At 38.2% G+C, this 23,403-nt stretch overlaps 1 protein-coding gene across 3 annotated transcripts; it reads left to right on the forward strand.

The window, feature by feature from the left end:
• Positions 1–366: 366 nt before the first annotated feature.
• si:ch211-214e3.5 (zinc finger protein 518A) lies at positions 367–20,563 on the forward strand. 3 transcript variants are annotated; one of them, XM_056366189.1, is made up of 3 exons: positions 367–693; positions 6,271–6,349; positions 10,410–20,563. In XM_056366189.1, the coding sequence occupies exon 3, from the start codon at positions 10,430–10,432 to the stop codon at positions 14,609–14,611; it is 4,182 nt and encodes a 1,393-aa protein (XP_056222164.1). In that variant the 5' UTR covers positions 367–693; positions 6,271–6,349; positions 10,410–10,429; the 3' UTR covers positions 14,612–20,563. The 3 variants fall into 3 exon arrangements, with proteins under 3 accessions (XP_056222164.1, XP_056222165.1, XP_056222166.1); XM_056366190.1 differs by lacking the exon at positions 6,271–6,349; XM_056366191.1 differs by lacking the exons at positions 367–693; positions 6,271–6,349 and adding an exon at positions 6,857–6,987.
• Positions 20,564–23,403: the final 2,840 nt, after the last annotated feature.

Consider the following 23,403-nt stretch of genomic DNA (forward strand, 5'->3'; position numbering starts at 1 on the left):
AGTGTTGGCTGATGAGGTAACAGTGTGTAAGCTTCACATCCTCCATTATTGTAAGTCTGTCTCTTTCTGTGCTTTGTGTGCGTGTGTGTGGATGGGTGGGGAGGGTGGACAGGCAGACAGGGGGAATGGTAGATCATTATAATTATTTAAAGCTGATTAGGAAATAATTCAGTATCGGAGATCAACAAAGGCATATCAGCCTACATGTAACGCATTCAGTAGGAAATGGCGTATATCCGCCATTGCTCTTATTTTTTCTTCTTCCACCCAGTACACACACACACACACACACACACACACACACACACACACACACACACACACACACATACGCGCGCGCGCAACAAATGACGTAGTGCTCAAGCTGCGAAAAACAGCGTCGGGTTCTTATGGATGTGTCATAATCGTATGATTCCACTTTGGTGAAAGTTGTTTTAACTGTGTTTTCTACGAAAAATGTCATTCAAGGCACTAGTTTGGGATTTGACTAGCAACACATATTCATCCGCTTCCACATGAGTGTCAAGAGCACAGCAGTACCCGGATGGACTGTCATGGCCGCCGTCGCTGTGGTTCCACAGAGAGGAGAGAAGGAAGGCAAATGTTTCTACTGTGTGTTTTTTTCAAGCTTCACCTTCTTCTCATAATGTCGGACGTTGACCGGACGCCGCATCAACTTCCATCGAGTTCATAGTAAGATACAACAGAATTTCCGTAACTTTGAATATCTTGGCGTGGGTGGGGGCTTCATTTTGGTGTAAAATAACTGCTTATTAAACTCCTTAGATAGTAACATTGTCCTGAAGTGGCTGACATATATCCATGTATCGAGCTGAAACTTGCCACAATGCAGTAAAAGCAGAGAGCGCTGAGAGCGGATCCTTTGTTGCTGTGTGTCTACAGCCTGTTATGCTCCTACAGATGCAGCCTTCCCTCGCCTTTCCTCAACTTAAGCGACTGTGGAGCAAGTCTCTCGGAAAAGTAAATCTAAATTAAATTAAGATGTGCCACTTTAATGTTCAGGTGGATATTCACATTCTTGCAACATGTTGTACTTGTCTCTATGTTGGAGGCTCAGTGGAAATGCAGTTTTGAGACGATGCAACTTTTCCTCATCTCCAAGCTTCATTTATATCTGTCCCTTTTAGATGGTGTGGGCCTGGAGTAGCCTACCTGTCTGCAGTCCAGGTGTTCACTTGTCTTTCTTAGTGCTGTTACACTATGAGTGCCCTGTTCCCAGTTAAATTAAAATAATAAAAGCTAAGAAGGCTTAATCTCCTGTATAGTGGAATTTGATTTGGATAGTATAATTTCTATCCTGTTTTCAAGTATGTTATGGTATAGATTATGTAAATCAGCCTCAGTATTTGTTAAGAAAGTGTTAACAGAAATTACATTTTCTAGGACTGAAGTAGCTGGTGCAGATAAGTCATAAAATGATGGCAGCCATTTTTCCCCCAACATGGCTTCCTTGAATCTACAGCATTGACAGCTGACTGAGACTTAGGGAGTTGTAGGCTGATACAGGTCTCCTGCTGAACTTTAATAGTGAACATTAATACTTTAATTATAAAATTGAAATAAAGCAGTGATACCTGTAATCAACAATGTTTGTTAATAGAACAGACCCTGTTGCATTATGCTGATTTAATTAAGGCTATATCTCAAAATGTGGCACACAGTAAACATCAGCCTTCACACACAGATATTTCCAGTTGTTTTTTAATACCTCCTGACACTTTCTGTTAAATGGCATTCATGCTCGCTCATTTAGATGGGGTTTTACAACACTGCAGTACTTAAATTAAGTTTTTTTTTTTTTTAAACGAATGAAGTAATCTGCTAATGAGTGATTCATTGTATGATCTTAAAATGTCAGAATTATGAAAAAGCATGTTTCAATTTACAAAAGTCTAGGCAACATCTTTACACTGTGTTTTGTCCAAATAACAGTCTAACCCCCAAATACATTAAAAGAGAATGCTATTAATATATATATATATATATTATTATTATATCATAAGGTTTAAAACATACACATCTATTTTTATATGTAGAAGAAGCATAAATGAGCCTTAAAAAAACTAAAATAATGAATGTGTAAAAAAGATTGGTATTTGTAAAAAAAGAAAATTGATTTAATCAGTGGTGATGTTAAAGACTTTGAGAAAAAAAGAAGTGCTGTGAACTGTATAAAACCCATGCTCCATGTTCCCACACTGTGTATTGTACTGGTGCCTGAACTAATAAGCATATAAAGACTGTAGATGACTTTTTTTTTTTGCTTTTGCTCAGGCAAATTTGAACTTTAAATTGAACAATATATTTAATGTTAACAGTGACTGTTGAAGTATACTTAAGTATATAAATAAAGACAACATATTTACATAACCAATTGTAATAATTTAACATTAAAGGTTACAGTACTAATAATAGCTAAATTAGTTTGTTGAGTTGGCACTCTTAGTATTCTACAAATTCCAGCTTCCTATTATCATACAATGTCAAGAAAAAGTAAGTAAACATTTGGAATGATCTGAATTTCTGTCTAAATTTGTCTTAAAATATGATCAGATCTTCATTTAAGTTATGAACAAACGCAATCTATTTTAACTAAGAACACACAAATCATTGTATTGTTCTTGTCCATTCAAGCATTTACAGTGTATGTTGGAAAAAGTATGTGAACCCCTTGGCTAAGGGCATTAACAAAAGCTAATTGGAGTCAGGAGTTATCAAACCTGGAGTCCAGTCAATGAAACCAGATTGGCAGTGTGACTTATAGCTACTTTGACTTATAAAGAACACTTTGAGTTTCTTCTTATTCACAAGAAACATCTGCTGATGTGAACCACGCCTCACAAAAAAAATCTCAGAAGATGAAGGGTCAAGAATTGTTGATTACCTCAAAGACTTAAGATACTCATCAGTCCACAGTCAGACAAACTGTGTAGATGAAATGGTTTACAGTGTCAAGTAGTCTGAACCCTGTGGAATTACATGGTTTTCTGCATTGATTGCTTATAAAATGTGATCTGATCTTCATTTACGTCACAATTAAGACAGATACAGTGTCCCTAAGCTAATATCACACAAACAGTTATAATCTTTTGTGTCTTTATTAAACATTCACAGTGCTGGTGGAAAAAATAAGTGAATGCTTGAATCTAACAACTGGTTAAACCTCCTTTGGCAGCAATAATCTCAAACAAGCTGTTCCAGTAGATGCTGTCTGTCACCTGTAGCAACAACCAGTTCACATTTGGGTAACGTTCAGTGCATCATGCAAAACATCAGATTTTTTTAGCTCATATTCACTGAATGATATTATTTCCACCATGTTGCTCCTAGGCTACTGTTATACTTCCTGGATTTGTGTGTACGCGAGGGTCCACTAAGGTCTGAGTGACCTAAAGTTTTTTATAAGAAAAATTTGTTGTGAACGCATGGACTGTCCACACAGCCAATATGGTACAAGGGCACCAACTGCACATGTCCTCCAAGCAGACTAGAAAGGGGCATAATGGTAAGTACGCATCTGTGATGTACGCATCCGCAAGGGGAGTATAATTGAGCCTGTACTTGGGCAGTTGCAACCCTTCAGCTCATCAGAATCTCATTGGTTTATGTTTGATAGTTAAATACTTTTCTTTTAGTGTCACTTGTCATGTGTGGTAATTGGGCCATAAATCACAAGTCTCAGCTTTGTTATTAATGTGATTAGAGGAATCTCTTCTTAATTTCTACACATTTCTTTTAACTCATAGATGTCTTTATCCCAACCAAACAAAGTACTTGAAAAGGTTTGATAAGCTGATTTGGAACTGGATTCAGCTTCAATAAAATGCTATCGAACCCCATACCTACTTTTAATTGTACTTCATTAATTCATTTAAAATATTTGATATTTACTTATTCATTTATAATATTTTTTCAGTCAAAGTGTCCATTAATCATTTCAACTCCACATTTAAAGCTGAATTAGTTCTGTTGTTAAAGGATTCTGGCCTTAAAGGCACTGTCTTGGTTTTCATTTAATTCTTACTGCACTATCTCTCATTGTAAACCTGATCTTGTACAGGGTATTTTCTTGTTTATGCTCTAATGCTACTTACCTGAACTATCCCTTTAATGCATTATCCCGCATCATAAATTTTACAATTCACTTCTGTATCTCTATGCACACAACACACACAAATACACACACACACATACTGAAGGTAGAGTAAAATACCTGTAAACACTCGAAAAAACCCTTTGCCCATGAAGTAATGTGTTCTACAATTAAGGATGGTTTACTGATGAAATTACTGACTTTTCAATTGAATGAAACATTTGCCCTGTGAAATATATATTTTTCTAATTATTTGTACAATTAGATAATTGTATATATAATCAATTTACAGTGACACAAATTCATCAGATGTAATCTGTCATTAATATTAATGGCAGGTTATTTTTTTAGATGATTACCCGTAACATGTTCAAGAGGGTTAGTGTTTGCAGTTTCTGTCACTTGCAGTTTGTGTTCAGATGATTATTTTGGTTTTTATTTTTGCATTAGGAACTGTGAAAAGTAAGTCCTGATTGAAAGATATTTAATAGCTGATAATCCACCCTTGAATCATAGTTGTCTCAGTTATAGAGTCAAGAAGAACTGAAATATTGGTGTTCAATTCAGTTTTATTTGTGTAGCACCAACGTATTTTCTCTTAAGGCACTTTACCAGGATAAGGTTAAGACTTCACACTATTGTTGAGAGTGTGCACATTGTACACAGTTACATGGTGAAACACTATTTGGATGGCTATACTGTATAAAGTTAGAACATGTCACCAGGATCTAAAGTATTTGATATCATGCTGGTATTATGTTGAGAATTAGCAGCATTCAGGTCTGACTTATCCACTGGGAGACAATCCTGGGTGGTTCTTGTAGAAAAGCTCAGGGAAGTGGCTGTAAGCTGCTTTTTAATGGAGGTGGGGAAGTTAAACAGATGCACATTTAACAAAGTAGCCAGTTAGTCATCACTGCAGGATCAAAATGGAAAACACTTCTGACAAAGCATAATTTTAAACTTTGTTTAAAAGTTTGTTTTCGGTTGTAAGCTGATTATTGCCCCACCTGCAGTTGTCAGCAGCCTGCATGTATCAGTGAGTGCTGTCAGTCCTCTGGCATCAGGGAGCAGTAGTGAGCCTATTCGTGCTTGGTGCACCACAATAATATAATAACATATAATAAATAAATAAACGTCGGCTGTAATACACTCGTTAATATACTCCTAAAGACTTGATACTCTCGCCTTGACTCCTCTCTCGCGCTCTGATCCTCTCCTCCTCCGGCATCTTCCTCTACTGTCAGTCCTGTCTCCTTACATATTAACCGTATCGTCAGTAACATGAATTCACTTTCCCATGTTAGAACTAATGCTGTCTGCACTGTTTCACCTGTCCTCGCGATTCTCCTCCTCCTGAACTCTCTTTAAAATCTATGATTTGAGACATTGCTGCAAAAAATTAAAAAAAAAAACTTTAGGGAAACTTTTCAAGAAGCTGGGTGTGCTTGGATGTAAAAAAAGATAATATTCATCTGTAGGGTTGCCACCTTTTTATGTGGAAAAAAAGGTGGCAACTAGTTTGGTTTTACTTGACATTACGTTATTAATACTTTGAACATAACATGAACGAAAATACGAGACAAATTGCGTCCCGTATTAATTCAAATCCACCTACTCCAAAACAAAACAATTACTAGAATCATTTTATTTTCAAATACGGGACGATCCCGTATTATACGGGACGAGTGGCAACCCCATTCACTTATTTGAAGAGCCGCAAAATCAGGTGGCCACCTTCTTCCGCAAGCAAAATCCAGCCCGTTCGCATTCTTCTTCTTTGGCAATTTCAGATGGCTCCGTCTGATGCACTGATTACGATACAGCGCCACTACATTGCCGTAATGGCGTACAGCCGCAATTGCATTTACAAACGTCAAATCCACCTAGTACTGACAAAACAAGTACTAGGATTTTGTCGTAAGGCGGAAGCGTACCTAAATTTGACGGAGTTAATGTGGCATGATGCTCTGCAGGGTTTTCTGCTTTTATTGATGGTTTTTCATCTCCATAATAGTAGACAACCACATTTGTTAAACCTTTTATTTAGTCAGGGTAATTTCAACGAGATGCAACCTCTCGTTTACAAGAACGCCCTGAGTTAAATTTTACTGCTTGAAAACTGAAAGTTGTCATTTTCTGCTTCTGTCTTACAGGCATAGTGGCCACACTACAAACTGCTCATCTTCAGAGATGACATGCATTAATGTTTGACTTGTTCCTATAGGAATCCAGGTAACAATAACAACTTACTAAATGTATTTTTTTACCATTTTTTATTACCTCAGTATTAAGGTTTAATTAGCCATAGCAGTGAGTGTCATTTTTTATGTTGTGACTTGCCTGTGTTGTGTTTTGGGACTTATTTGACACTATTTCCATTTCCTTCACTTTTAATTTTTTTTCAGTGGTTATTATATGATTACTGTTATAAGCTAAAATTATTGCTAAATGGATTAAAGTCAAACTGAGAGAATGCTTCTCCCTCAATTACCATGATGTGGTCAGAGAGAAAAGATCTCACTGTTGGGCTTAGTGGAACAACAGAAACACTCAGTCCACTCAAGGTTGTATGGCGGTGTGTTAATAGAGTGGAGCATCTTCCCTCACAAACTGTCTAGCTAAAAACAAGAAGCTGTTGTACCAAATAGCATTAGATTGTGTTGATAAAGTGTCCATGTACATGTCTACACTGTCTTGAGCAGAGGTCTAATCAAAGTTGAAACACCTGCGTGTTCTGCTCTGTAGGATACTGTCAGCCATGCTGGTGTTTTTTTTTTGGTCTCAGCCATTCTTTTGATGAGCTCATGGACATCTGGTGAAGTAGCAGCAGCTGAGCAAGTTTCCAGCCAAGCTGGCCATCAGAGGTGAAGGTGATAGAGACAGCAAGACGCTGTCAATGTAATGTCAAGGGAAGCTTGAAGTGTACTCTTCTAGCATGAGAAAGTAAAGGCAAATGCACATATTGTGTAAGAAATGAATGTGCATGCAAGCAGGGTTGAGTGATTTGGAATATTCTGGCTGGTGAGATTTGCCTTTTCTAACCACTCTGATAGAGTGTTGAGTGAACAGGCAGTATACATGCTAAGCAATATGTGTCTGGCACTGAAAACACTGGTATGCAGACAGAAGTGATTCTGATTTGACCAAATGTCTCTCAGTAAGCCTGTTATCTTTATTTAGGCTTTTTTGGTGAGCTATAGATAACAGCATTTCTTCTGAGTGTGAGGGTCATTAGTAGTGTGACTTTTGTCTGTTTTTATGATAAATGGTAATTTATTTATCATATATGTCTGACAACATATTAACAACAGCTGTATAATGTACAACAATACAACACATAGCATTGACTATTTCTACATTTATCACAAGAACAGGCAACAACAAAGAAAACAATGCCACACTGTGTATAGTTTGTTTGATCTATAAAATAATAATTTAATATCAAGAAATCTTTACACAAAACTTAAAAAAAGCTGTTCTCCAAATAAATGAAATAATAGTCTCTAATCTACCCTCCAAACTTCAATGTAGACCTATGTTCAGTTGCAACAATTGGGCAAAGTGCGTTCTGTGTACTGAGATGAACGGTGCATTATGCTTCTATTGGTATGGTATGTGCATATTAATTAAGGGGTAATCAGCCAAAAGTATACCAACAGTAATATGTTTATTTGGCAAAGACTGCATGATTGATTCATTACAATTGTAAGCTTCATCAGACTGTAACTGTCAGTGGCCTAACTTAAAGTGCCCGACCATACAGCAATTTTTTCTCTTTCTGGGCTGTTCACTGTCACTTAGCAATATTTTAATAATATTTAAGGTAAATAGCTAGGTAAGAAGCTCTTCCTGTTCACTGCGCTCTGAGCTTAGTCTTTGTTACGGCAAATAAACTACTATGTATCATTGTTACTAGAGGACACAGAGGAATAATTTAAGACACGCCGGCTTTTAATTTGAAATGCTTACAGGAAGTGTATAATGCAGTAACTTTAACATGGCAATCGGGAGCGACTGAAAACAAGGCTTCCTACTAAAATACAGCTCTGAACCAATTCTACATATCAAATAGAGAGAGTTGGACATAAAAACCTGCCTCTAATAAAAGTGTGTTAAGTTCTGGAGTTAAAGTAAATAAAGACTAAACTATTGTAGATCCCAGACAGAGGCTGTACTCCATGTAAGAGACAGAAAAATAAAGATATTCTTTCATAGCTTTCTCTCTGAGTGACCATTCTATTTTATTTAAGTCTATATAGCTGAAATCACAGCTTGGTCTTTGTCTTTAATTTATCTGTTCGGTGATTTTCTCAGATGACGTCGCAGTTATGAAATCAGGATGTGAGCATAATGCCATATTTTGACCGTGTCTTGTTAAGCGTAATGGAGGGCTATTGTCTGAGTTAGGCTGTCTGTATTGAGATGTTTTAATAGTAGTTTAATTTCATAACAGTGGCAAACGATACCATGGCTTTGGGCAAACACTATCATGACCTAGTTGTCACCAATGAAGGCAGGTCAGCGAGAAGGGATGGGCAGGGGCTTGCACATCTCGCAGGGATAGAACTCACAAAAAGGGCATTTACCTAGGCAGAGGCCAAAGGGGAGGTGCTTGAGCACCACCTGAGGTCTATCTGTGCAAGTACCTGGTAACCTGTAGCCTGCAGTGGAGATAAGGAGCAGGTTACAGAGGTCTGGTAAGTTTTCTTACTCCACACCTGCAGAATTTTTTTGGCTGGACCGCAACAGTGGGGCCAGACCTATAAATGCGAATGTCACTGGCTAAATTGCACCATTGGTGCAAAACCAGTACTTTTGCTAGCTTAGCGCCTTTGTTGCTAGATTCACCAACTTCTCAGACCCTTCAGGTACTACTACTCAAAAAAGCAAATGGCGACAAATCAAAGTGTCTCTAACCCACTCCTCCAATCTTGTTTCATTGATTGGACTCCAGTTAGCTTTTGTTGATGCGATTCGCCAAGGGGTTCACATACTTTTGGATACTTTATATGCAAATATAGGAGGAACCATAAAACCTGACAACCATCATCATAAAATACAGATTCTTCAAAACTGGTTTGAATAATCAAATCTGATTGATCTTGATTGAAAGATAAATAACTTTTGATAATCCTTTCAGTTGATCTAGAAAAGTGCCAAATATTTTTTCTCATTTGCACCCTTTTTGGCTACATATGTCAGGGATTTTAAGACGTCAATTTAGGCTCTGGGAAAATAAAATATGCATTTTTCACAATTTCTTGTCACTCTTGATAAGTCAATTGAGAAAATTATCAGCAGCTTTTTCAGTTTATGGTAGAAGACTTTGGCTTGGTTTTAAACACCTCTGCACTCTCCCACTGCTTGGCCCCTTGCCTGGGGCCGAGAGGTTGTATTTTCAGAGTTAGCCGCTCGATGCTAACTCTGCTTCATGGCTTCTGTTGTTTGCTCTTCTTCTGCCACTGGAGCTAACTTAAACTTGTTCACTTTATTCAGGCTCTTGTGTTTCTGGCATTGAGAAACTGGTTCAGTGCAGCAGTCTGCTCCGAACAAGCCACACAGGGTCAGAGGTCAGATTTGCAGCAAATGGTGCAGTGAAGAGAAGGAGACAAAAGAGCGCTGGGATTTTGCTGACCTAGTGACAGCATATGTCAAAAGCCACACTGTAGCCAATTGGTTGGTTGTTGGGTCCAATGGGCAGACTTCAGGCATAGGTGTGAGACAATCTGGGAAGTTGAGTTCAGTTTAAATTGCACAATGAACAAATTCCACTATGGAGTCCCAGCAGGCGCTACAGAGGTTTAAGCCACGCAGATTGTCACATCTTTCACACCATGAGCAATTTCCTTAGTAGATTATGGCCTAAACAATTGTCTCACTCATTTAATATATAGCATTTAATGTGGAAAATGGAATGTCAGCTGTTTCCCCCTGAATATTTCATGACATGAAAGTACATTTATTTCTTCTGATCTTAGTAGAGATAGTGTTTATTTAAAAGGTGGCCCACCTCCCCTATAAAATACTGCAGGAAACTGTGGCATATGCTGTATTTGCCCTCAATTCTTGTCTAATAATTGAAACTTTAATTTTGTTTGAGTGGGGAGTTGAAATCATGTTCAACCTGATCAGTAATTGCTCTGTGCCTATTTGGAACAATGCACCATTGGATAGCTGCATTGCAATTCATATATGATATTGTTTTATTTTTCTGTTCTAAAGCAATGTTAAAGGCATTTAGTATAAGAGGGATTCTTATGTCTATTAAAATATTTGATTTCTTCCCTTACAGATATCTGCAAATCTACAACTATGGAAGAAGACCTCATTATACCTCATGATTCTGCCAAAAACTGCAGCATATCAGTAATAGAGGATGAAAAAGAAAAGGTAAAAGACTTTGTGTATAAGCATTTCAGAGAAGTGACAGATGGGTCACTCTTCAATAATGCAGAAGAATCATCAATTAAGGAACATGGGAGTTCCACCAAGAAAGAGAAACAAACTCTCAACAAAACCCACTGTAAAATTCAGCAGGGGGCTGTTTTCTCTGGAAAGATTCTGAGTTTCGGGTGCTCAGTGTGTAAAGATGATTCCACATATAGCCCCAATGATCTCCTTAAACATTTTCAAGCGGCTCATAAAGGAACCCTTCCTACATACCCTTGTGACCTGTGTGGTTTTGTCACAAACGAGTTTCCTGCTCTTCAGCGCCATCGGATTGAGCACAGAAATACTCTGGTTACATGTGAGCTCTGCAATGATGATGTTCAGTACTCTCTGCTTTTGCTTACCAGACACTACATCATGTGTCACAGTCTAAATGGACAGTTTAACTGTGACTGGTGTGAGTTTACTACTGTGGATGCAGGAACATTCGTCCAGCACATCCATCATCATAATGAGAGTCCTTGGAAATGTTCAAAATGCAGACATATCAGCTTGAACGAAGAGGATCATCAGAGGCACGTGAAAGCTCACTCAGGTACATTCCCCTTCACTTGTCAGATCTGTGGATATGGTGCGGCAAGAAGTGAGTACCTGAAAAAACACACTGCAGCTGTTCACAAACAGGAGGCTGAGAGAAGGAATGCATGGAAGGCTATAGAGGACAGTGGCATGCCAGCAAATTCATCTGCAACCTTAAAACTTTTGCTGAAAAAGAGTGGTGAATCACAAGAGACTCAGAGGATATCAAAACTGAACTGTCTTTCTGGGAGTTTAACAAACCAAAATGGCAGGATAATCAAACCAGAGTTGTCCTTAGAGGAGACTCACCACTTTGCGGATGGGACAGCAGCAAAAAAGGACAACAACAATTGGAGTAAGGGCTCTCATAACACAGAGCTGACAACACCAGTAATGTTACAGGAATGTGACAACTCTACAAACTCTGATGCTGCAAGTCACACAAATCCTAATGGACTGACTGTTCTGATGGTTAAGAACAAAATTTCTCTTCCCCCCAATTGTACAACCAAAGTGATGGGGTTCAAAATGGTTGATGGGAAAAAGCATTTAGTTCTCAAAGTAATCCCAACAGCAAAACAAGATTCATCCATTCAGAACCATTCCTCAGTTGAAGATGTGGGTTTCTTGGCACCAAACCCTGTTTTGGATAAAAGTAAAGACTCTGTTGAAAATGGGGAATGCTTTGATAGCAAGAGCTCCACGTCACATTGCTTTGCTGTTTCACCCAGAGGTGGATCATGCATACAGATGGATCAAGATGATATTCTGGCAGTAAAGGTAAAGATTGAAGAGGAAGAAACCTCTGTTTGCAACCTTGATCCCACCAACGTCAGAGATGATGTTGGGGAACAAACTAACTATTTAGTAAGTTTGTCTTCAACTTGTGCAGAAACATTATATCCCATGACAAATGAGTCTGATCATGTGGGTGACCAAAGTCACTCAAGTCAAACAACCTGCTCAGAGAGAAATACATTTGATAATAGCTCAGTCTCTGCAACGTCAAATTTTGATGCAACCAGCCATAGTGGTTCTAAAATCAGTAATACTTTAACAATGTGTGCTGGTAAGGTCACTGGTTTATCTTCAACTTTAGAAGTTGCTAGAGAAACATTGCTCTCTGAATCAGTCTCAAAAAAAACTGCTGAGAACTGTGGGGCTGCAAATGAGTTATCATTTACTGACACAGTGGCAGATCAACTCACTGATGAACATGAAAGGAACTCTTCTAACAGTGATGACCAATCTTCTCAGAGTACTCCAGAAAAGAGTAATAGGGTCAGAACTGAGATTAAATGTGAAAATGGTCAGCAAAATTTTAAAAAGCTTTCAACAAATTGGGTGCCACTATCAGAGTCATCCCCACCCACTTCAGGTAGTCACAGAGATAGTGACACGGGCCCCGAAAACTGCACTCAAAAGTCACTCAACCAAGAAGTATTTAACTTTCACAACTATTCTAAGGAAACATTTGGTACTTTACCTAACACTACCCAAAGCTTTGACAATATGTCTGAACACTTGGCTGACAAAGAAAGTATTTGCGAATCATCACAGTTTAGCTTGACATTGGCAGAGTCTCCAGAACCACTCATGGAAAGTGGAAATGGAGAAGAACCTCAAGAAAAAAATCGAGAGGGCATGAGGAAGGTGTCAGATAGTGACATTGAGGTTCATGAGTGCATAACTAGAGTTGACGATCCTCCGACGGAAGATGAAAATCCTGAGTCGGTGCTCCAAGACTTTAATATAATTAAAATTGAAGAGGACAGTATTCCTATATCAAAAAAACCGTCAGAAACAAAGAATAGTTCTAGTTCCTTTGGCAGTTTTGTGGAAGAACATTCAGATGCAATCATTACCCAACAACTTAATAAGGAAAGAATAACGTCTTCAAGTGCAAACAGTGATTCCTTGAAACAAACAAAAACGACTCTACGAATTCTTCAATTGCCAGAGGGTAAACAGCAGGTACTCCTGAGGACTACTGAGAATCGATTTGCCATGCCAATGCAGGTCAAGACAACTCCAGGTTTCAAACTGATAACCAATTCTGCAAATCCTCAAATCAACGTATCTTACATGAAGCCGGGTGTAGAAAGATCAAGTAACCAAACTGGTGTAACTTTTACTCCAAACAGCAGGAGGCTAGGTGTATCAACACCAAAGACAGGAGCTGCTGAAAAAGGGACATCTCTTCTCTCTGCTGTTCAACCAGGTCTTGGCACCACCTCAAATCACTACCTTATCAACAGCCCAGGTTTTAAGGGTCCTGTACTCCTTTCAAGCACACCACATAATACACCTACAGACAGATCATCAAAGACACAGCCTACTTGCTACTTGGTACAGAGGTCTGTTCCATTCGCTCACACCCCCAGTACTCCTGGTCTGAGACTGGCAAGTACACAACTCCCACTGAACTCACGGCCAGTTCTGGCCATGCCATTGAGCTCTGCAGACAAACCAAGCACTGTGCAGCCTGGTCGTCAAGCATTCTTGCTTCGGTACATTTCTCCACCCAAATCAGGCCTACTTCTGAACAACCAAGAGGCAAAGACTGGGGCTCAGTGTAGCCAAACCAGTGAAAGTACTGGAAACAAAGTCATATTTAAAATTGTCACCCCTACCGGTAGCCTTCTTACCAGTGGTGGTCAAACCTCAAGCAGTCAACCTTTGTTTTTGGCCACCAGACCTCAGACCCAGTGTTTTCTGGTGTCATCAAACAAAACTAGTGCAAATGCCTCCAATGGAGTCAAGAAATTGATCACCATACAAAATACTGCACAGAAAGATGTCAAGGAGTCTTGCATTTCACCCTCTCAGATGAATGTAAAGGTACAACAATGTGAAGCAGAGAAACCTATTCTTGCCCCAAGGCCAATTCGGCCTCCAAGCCAAAGGAAAAGGCGCAGGAAACCATTATTTGATGAACTTCCAGCACCGGTGCATAAAGCTAGAAGACTCACAAATAAAGTACTGACTGAGAAAGAGACTGCTGTCTTATGGAAGCCTGTTGCCAAAGAAGTTGAAAGAACGCTGAGACTTGCCCCATTCAGCGCCGTACAGCAGATCAAATGTCCTCGTAGATACCAACCTGTTGTGGTGCTCAACCATCCAGATGCTGACATTCCTGAAGTGGCCAATATCATGAAGGTAGTTAACAGGTACAAAGGTGCTGTTACTAAGGTCTCTTTGTCTCAGAAAACGATCCAAGCCCTCTCTGAGCTTGGTGCTCCAGGGAAGAATTACTCAACCAAAAGTGTGTCTTCTCACATTGATGATCCAAGACCTCGGCCAGTTCAGAGTTCTGTCCGAGAGCGATTCCTTTTGAAACTAAAGTTAAGGAAAAAAAGCAAAAAAAAGTATGAGGTAGTGGAAACTTTATCAGGTTGTAGACAAGAATCTGTGGTGTTTGACTGCTGGTTTTGTGGTCGACTCTTCAACAGCCAAGAAGACTGGATTGGACACGGCCAGCGGCACCTCATGGAGGCAACTAGAGACTGGAATAAACTGTTCTGAAGGTTTTCCATCACCTTTTAAATGGCTTGATATTCTTTCCTTTTAGGTGGAACAAATGGTTGAAGTTGTATATTTTTTAATGATCTTCCTTAATATGTTTGTTCAATTTCTGTTCATGTAAATACATATTCTTAGGTAAATCATAGTTTATCTTTTCATAGGTGTATATTCTGGTAATGTACTGCTAGCATGATTTCCATCATGCATGCACAGGTCAAACTGAACTGTGAAAATGGTACACTGTAATTAGGAGTCGTGGTAAGAGCACTGGCTTAAAGAAAGGGGACAATATCAGCAAAGGGTGTATGCAGAGTTGGATAAAATTACTCAGGTGATTTCATATTAACTTGGTTTCTCATTTTTGCGCATAAATTAAAAAAAAAAAAGCATAGGCTTAGTTTAAGGGACTTTTGTATATTTTATTATCCTGCACAAGGACAGGAAACTCTGTTTGTATAGTTTAACTCTAAAGCTTGTAGACAAATTCAATTGTTTTGCGCTCTGGACGAAAAACTGTTCTGGTCCAACATATTCTTTTTATGTATGATTTTTTTTTCTTTTTTTTTTATTTAACAGAATTTCATTTTACACTATACTATTGTCAGGAGTAGTTTACAGTTTTCTTGTCAGGATTTTTGTCAACCAGTAGCATGCATTTGTCATATCTTGAGTTGAGAGTTTTTCATGGTAATCTCTTTAGTCTGCCAAGTGTTGCAAATAGACCAATGGTCTTATAACATACTGTATCTGTTAAACAGGGATGCTTCATGGCTCACTGCCAGTACTTGAGAAATACAGATCAACCCCATAATACACTCTATGCAGTTTGATTCAGAATTACTTTTGTTGCCAAAAGCTCAGGCCGCTTGCTTGTGCACATGTTTTGAGTCAAATCTTAAAGGTCCCACGAATTTGCTTTCACATTGTACATGTATGTTGTGGATTGCAAATCTTTTATGTTTTATGAACATGCTGGTGCGAGATGTTAAATTCAAGAGAGACTTGATATAAAAATCTATGTCAGAGACTGTATAAAAAAAATCAGGGCCTGAAAATAAGATTTTGGCATCTACTTCCAAAACCTTTGTATGCCACAGTTGGCACAGTTGCACTATTTTAATCCATTTATTATTGAAATGGTACAATTTATCAGTAATTATACCCCAATTTTAATGAATAAGTGATTATTAATTGATTAGTGATTATTAATTCTCAAATTAAAGTAGGTATTAAAATAATGGCCAAGTGTAACAAATTTCCAGGTGCTTTTACGTTGCCTTTTGTTTTTCTTTTGATCATGGTTAAACTGTTGTCAATGAAACACAACAGAACAGATCTTTAACACTAAAAGCCTGTCAAGAAAGAAATAAAATCCCCTTTCAGCTGGTGAAAAGCTGTTAATGTGATGCATCTGTACAAGAAGAATATCTTTTCATTGACAGTAGCTTCACAGTGATTTAAAAAAAAGAAAGAAAAAAGACTTGTCAACAGCAAATTAGGAAAAGTAACCATAAGGCTTTTCACCAAAATATGATGAAATATTTATATTAAACAGGGAAAATGGAATTCCTGGTTAATATTTGAGAATGCAACATACACAATCATTTTTTCTGTTAAATACACATGCTGACCAGGTACACTATTATGCACAACTACTACTACTATGTGCAACATAATGATTTTTGCCATTGTGTATGGTTTGGCTGTTTACATGGACAACCAAACCACATGAAATGGTTTACTGGTTCACATCTGGGCACATATTCACAAAGCATTTTATTTTCCCACTAAGAGTACTCCTAAAAAGTTTTTAACTAAAAGATTTCTCATAAGTCCTATTCACAAAGAAGCTGAGACCAACTTTTAGTAAGGAAAAGCGAAAACTACTAAGCTAAGAGTTGCTCTGTTAACTCTGTTGCTATGGTTGACGCCAATTTTCATGGACTAGCTCCCTTGCAGGAACCACAGCAATTGGTTGATGAAAGACTGTGCTGGTGAAAACGCGTGCGCAACATCCCACAGTAATAATAATAATAAAAAAAAACACTAAGATATAAATAAATAGAAATTGATAATGGATTAGGTGCTCTTCAAAATGCATCTGTATGATAAGGTTTGTGTCGACCAGGGAGAATTTAATTTTTCTATAAAAACTTGATTATCTCAGTGGAAAAAAAAAAAAAAAACAACCTGTCCTAGACTGCCTAACTAAACATGACTGGCAGCCTATTAGCCACAGACTGTTGTAGCTGTACCTGTTATGTAGCTGTGGTTCCAGTGTGGGTTGAGGTGTGTGAAGGTTTCCCCTGTCCCCGACCAGGTGACATCCTTTCAAACAGCTGCCTCTAGTCACTCTCCATTAAGATTCATGAATCGTGTGTAGATCCTGGACACTGTACAACAATGTCTAGAACTGTATAGGTAGCATCAAACACGACCTGTGTGTTGATGTTGTGATTTCATTTTCCTGTTTACAAATACCTCCTCGTCTTGCGATGGTGCAATAATTTTTACTTGCGTTTTATCTCTGGCACTGATCGCACCGGGTAGACTGGCAATTGCCATGAAGCTGCTTTGCTTCTCTGTAGTTGTTGATCACCTAAAAGAAGTCGTAGGAATTGTCCTATGATGTCGGGTCAGAGCGCATTTATTGTTTGGTGAATAGATCGACTTTTCTCTTTCACCAACTAGCACAGCGTTGCCAAACACTTTACCTCCGTACTGATCGGGTTGTTTCGGTTGGTAGGAGATGTTATTGCATCTCTCACACACTCCATGATGATCATTATTCCCTTGTGATTGAGTCGTATCTTTTAAGTAATTCAGCATCATGTAAGGTTTCCAGAACACTGCAACGTGGAATGACAGCAGCTCTTTTATGTTTCTTTGTAATTTGGTCTTAGTGAGTTAGGAGTCCTCTCGACTACTTCTAACTTCTCCCAGACTTAGGAGCTACTTTTAGCGCTAAGTGGCTCTGTGAATAGCTCTCAGTAAAATGAAAATAAGAGTTCTAAGTTAGGACTGACACGCCCATTATTCGATCAATCGACAATTTAGGATCTACTTTTAGCCTTAAGATGTTTTGTGAATACGGGCCCTGATCAGCTACAGCAACTAGGCAGCCAAGAATGTCAAGCCCTGTGTAACGATAGACCCACTATAAAAATCACTCACTATGAGCCACTTGGACCATTACCACAGCTCTGTTGGAAATGGATACAATGTTTTTGACCCTTGAACCTGTGTAACTGCTGCTAGTGCTGGTTAAAGTGAGGATAAAGGTAATTTTTATGATGGGAGGGGTTGGCTGGATCACCCCAAAATCTCATTTTAAAGCAAATACAAAATGTGACTGAAGAAAACCTGTACGCTGTGCAGGAATAGATAAGGGTGTGAAACAGCATTTTTGGACAGATTTGCTATAGAACAAACAAAACCATGCACCCAGACCCAACACAAAAACAAAGAGGTATTTTCTTCCCTTTAAACTGTTTTTGGTTCAATAAAAGTTTCTTGTTGATATAAAATACTCAGAGGTGATTTCACAGTTACTCTTCTCTTTGTTTTTTCAATGCTTTATAAAAAGAATTTGTAGTAGGAGACTTGAACGTCACCCATGTACTTCACTTTCACCTTTTAATTGCATTACTATTGTACTGTAAATCCGCTTACTGTCATGTAGTTCAGTATACTGTGCATATGTTTATTTTAATGTTACATTTGACATACTTTTCTTACCTACAACAAGACATAGACTGTATTTTCTTCATAGCTTTTAATGATTTTTATAATTTAACATAATGATCCAACCATGGAAATGAATGTTTTATTCCATTCAATATGCAAAACTGACTGAATAATGCAAGCCATGCTAATATTTTTATACTTCAAAATGCTTCTAAACAGCCAGCCTCCAATTACCGAAGTTCTGGCCTCAGCAGGGTCCACGTTTTGCCAAAAGTTCATCCGAATCAATGACTCCAGTCAGCAACAGGGCATTTTATTCAAAGTTCATTCTCTGAATTTATTATGAAGTCTCTAAATGGAGAATCAGTACTCGGTCTCCCTCCCTGATATTTGTGAGTTACTAGTGCAACCCAACATACTTTCACTTAGTTCATAGTCTGTTTTTACAAGTTCTCCTTAAAAGAAATTGTTACACCTTCTACTACATACACTTGCTTGCTTTTTTTTAGATGGATATTAATCTCATGTCTATGTGTCAAATACAGAGCTGAAGTAGGGACATGGTTGGCCTAGCTAAGCAGACCCGGTCCAAAGTTCAAAAACATACCCACCAACGCCTTCAGAGCTTAATGAAGATGTTCTAGCTGGTTCATTTACACACACACACACACACACACACACACACACAAAACAGAAATGTAAAAATGCTGCATAGAGGTGCTATGCAGATGGACAGGACATCACTCACCCAGCTGTTGTTTGGTAGGGAATAGTTCCAGCACGTAATTCCCGCTAAAGCAACACATTTCTGTTCCTACATTCTGTGTGTACAGATTAAACACACCCTATATAACATGGAAGTTTGTTAGCTTGAAGTGTCTGGGTGTATTTTTTAACTTTGCACTGAGCCAGGCTAGCTGTTTACTTCTGTTTGCAGTCATTATCCTAAACTAGGCTAATCCTGACCCCAGCTCTGTACTTAACACAAACAGGAAATCAATATCATCTTATATATATGCATATCTCACTCTGAATTTTCTTTAATGAAACCAGGCTAGCTAGCTCCAAACAGCTAACTCCCCTGTGGTAAATGTAACAACACCCCAGCCCATTCAGAACCTTTGTAAAATCTACCTTTCTTTACAATGCAAGTTTAATTTGCCAATGAAGACTTCTCAGCTGCATGGTTTCTGTTTTATGAGGGGAAAAATAATCATGACCTGACGTTCAGCCTGCAAAATGTCTAAAATCACAACGATCCATACAGTGTTACAGCCTTGGTTTAAGTTTAAGACTTAATTTATCTCCAAAAATAAATGCTGTTTTTTAAATGGAATTATTCAAATCAAGGGCTACAATCTAATATACTGCTTACATATACTTGAAATAAAAGGATATAAAGTAACTAAAGGTTCATAAATTGCACTTTTATGTTATTCAGATTTTGATTATTGTTTTTAAATGAAACATTACTAATTTTAGTATTATGATGACAATATAACATCATTGTGTTTTGTCATGTGTTTGATCTATCAGGCTGATCACAAGGCTGACAGAATTAAGCCTTAACTACATACTTAATGCAGTCGTTTAACATACGTACTAGTTTAGTCAGTATCAACTCTTTGGTATCGTAACCAACCCCACTCATACAGACTGCTTGAATTGATCACAACCAAATGAATGCAAATATTAAATGAAGTCCAGGTGTGTTTTTGATGGGTTGTTTGTTTCAGACTGAGCCACATGGTTTCACTTATATGATATAAACATACAGTACTTTTCTGCTACTTGTTCACTGCTCTCAGGCCAAAGAACTATTTGGTTCTATCATGAACATTCAAAAAGAAGTTTTGTTGTTGGGATTTCCAACTGTATACAAGAGTTCTGCACTGCGATGTTCTATAAAACCACTCATTGTATGGGGATACACTACTAGACCATCTTATTTTGTCAGTTGTATGAGCCTGAAATTAAAATTTAACTTTAATCCAGGACAGCTCAGTCCCCTGCTGACCCCACCCACCTATTAGGATTATGATGCTTTACCACATACTATGTCATAGGTTTCAACCCTCAAATGCAGAACTCATCATGTACAGTAAACTGTTATTGTCCAGCAGGCTGTTCAAATCTTTACTGAAACTTTCCTCATGCTAAGTGCCTCAAATGTCCTTTGGCAGATTGACAATGTGTACTGTATTCTTCTGTTTAACTTAGTGATTCACTCTCCTCTAATAAATGTACATACCTTATGGAAAAGAATGTGGTGTGTTTTGTTTTTACTTGTATATTTCGCTCTAAACACTTATAAATGATCACAAATGATGACACATCCTTTAGTGATAATGTAGTTTAATATTTCTATGCTTTATATAGCACATAAGTGAAATTATAAAAGTCCATCCACTACATGATGATGATGATGATGGTGCTGAAGAGATCCACATGAGGGCAGCACAAGACAAAATACCACAGGATGACCTACCTTTATTTTATTCAGTTGAATACTTTGTTTTAGTAACACAAGTATTGATATCATACCGTAGCTAAATCTGAAATGAGTCTCTACATGTGTCTTTGGAGTAATGAGAAAGTTAGACTTAGAGCCACATTGATATCATTTCCTAAAAGAACAGAAACAAATAACTTGGATGATATGTGTTTCAAAACTCAGCTCCCCTGATCATTGTCTGAAATATATGTATAGATATGAAAACTTTTTCCTAGGGCTTTTGAAAAACAAAAGTGAATTCCCAAACTGTATAATACTGTGTCTCAAATCCAGACCACATACTAATGCTATACAGTAAGTACTACATACTAATCATCATAGTATATTACTTTAGCAGTTAGTTTACAAAAAAATCAACACACTTTGCCAATTTATAATAGGAGATGATACGTGTGATGTGACTACTCCCACTAGAAGTCACTCCCAATCAAAACTCACACACTTTTCAAAATGTTTTCCCTCATATTTAATATTTGTTTTGTTTTCGAATATTATTTTTGAGCTGTTTCACCATAAATTACAATAAATTTTTTTTTTAATTTTTCCTAGCTGTGACCCGCCATTTTCTTTGTGCGTGGCATTGTGGGAGAATAGTGTGAAAATGATGTGCTGACAACAAGTGGCAGCAAGTCTGCATAGCTCGTAGAACTCCTGGCTTTAAAGTATACCAGATGTAGCGTACATACCTGGCCTGGCATCAGTCACAAGCCATTAAGGAAGTTCATTATAAGGACATGCAGAGTTTACGGACAAAGGACCCCTCTTCAACAAACAGACCATGCTTTTAGCATGTCCGAATGACACAGAACCAGGCCAAAGGTCAAAGGGTCAGCTCCAGAGGATTAACCAATGGACACCAGGCAACTGGAGAATATAGAAAAAAAATCTCCAGTTTGTAACAATAAGACTCTGTCTAATGATATTTGATTGTTTCTTATATAGGACAAGTAACAACAAAAGGACTGATTAACACTAAGGTGTGAATCCTGGCCTCTCTGTGCCATGCATGAACACATGCACACACACACACACACACACACACACACACACCAACCTCCCTTCCTCTGTCTCTCTCTAGATAAGAGTCATAAACTACAACCCATATTCCAATCCTGGGTAGTGACCAGCTGAACTCTCTTCTCAGACACAGATCAAAGGAAGAATGTAAAATTAAATATATGCTGTTCTGTAACTCATGAGATGTTCCTATGCAATAGTTTTATCCCAAACTTCTATCCAACTGAATGTTTGAAATGTAACATGTAGATTTTAGACAAGGTCCTTCATGTGACCATACTGTCAGCCTCCTTCACACAAGGTAACACACACTACAAGACATCCAGAATGTGCATATTATTATTATTACAGTCAAAGAACTGCTGTGCAATCCACATTTATAAACTATTAGCTTTAGGAAATGTTTATATTGTTGTCTGATCAATTAACCACTTGCATCATGATTAATTCCAAGTTTGAAGGATGTAATATGAAATCAACACTCCTATTACTCCTATCTGCCATTATTAGAGCAAGTAGTTCTATATGCTATTTCATTTAATGTTTTGTGGTCATGGTGGAAGAAGGATGTGTGAGTTTATAAGTAAACTCTAGATTTAAATTATTCGAAAGTTCAGTGGAAAATTACTCTATTCTCCAAGTGGAAACACAGGAGAAGATTGGTGATGCGACTGAAACATGCGCCAGCCCCCAGGGGATAAAACAGTCGTGAACAATTCACACATTGGTCAGAAGTCAGAGGAGAGAAACCCAGATGCTAAGAAGGAAGAAGATGCGAGAAACGAAGCTAAAAGCTAGAGGTTGAAAAGCTGAAAACGATGCAGAAACTAGAAGCTGAGATCTTTGCTCAAAGCTCAGAGTCCCGGCTCAAAGCCCGGCTCAAAGCCCGGCTCTGTAGCCATGGAAACTCTTAGCTCTAAGCTGCTCGCCACAAACTCATGGCTCTTAGTCATTTTGGCACTTTCCGCGTCTTTTATTTTTCTTTGCCACAAGCTCCAAGTAACATAATTTTGTCTACATCCGCAATCTTTTATTTTTATAAGCCAAGTCAAGACCAACTGAACCAAAGCAACAGAAGTGCCTCAGAGTAATTTTGTAACTTTTAATCATCATCAAGTTTTCCTTTTTGAAGATTTTGACAACTTTAGAGTCATCTGGTCAACGCCAGTCTCCTCTAAAGTTATCCAGCCAAAGTGAAGAGCATTAGAGTTTATTTCGCATCAACCCACAAGAGACACCAGCAGATAACATCTGCACGACCTCCTGCAGAGAAGCCGAGCATGCGTGGTTGTCCCAGCATTTACCTGTCTTTTGTTTATTTTGGCTGGGGTCTCCAGTCCTTTTTGTTTTCTTTGGTTTAGGTTGATAAACTATGATCCAAGACCTAATTACGCCCACCATTTTGGCTCACGTGGTCTAACACGCTCAGACCCGTCCACCATCTTGAATCCTGCGGGACGCGATCTACCCCGATCACGTCCGCCATCTCACACACACACACACACACACACACACAAATACACACACTTGATTGTATAGCTGTTATTCGTTACATTTGTAGTTAGTTAAGAGA

Source organism: Seriola aureovittata, chromosome 21 (genome assembly GCF_021018895.1).
Source record: "Seriola aureovittata isolate HTS-2021-v1 ecotype China chromosome 21, ASM2101889v1, whole genome shotgun sequence".
In the NCBI taxonomy this organism is placed as follows: Eukaryota; Metazoa; Chordata; class Actinopteri; order Carangiformes; family Carangidae; genus Seriola; species Seriola aureovittata.

Bases quoted from the DNA above. Each gene is read 5' to 3' on its own strand.
- si:ch211-214e3.5 (XM_056366189.1), top strand. From the start codon at position 10,430: ATGGAAGAAGACCTCATTATACCTCATGATTCTGCCAAAAACTGCAGC.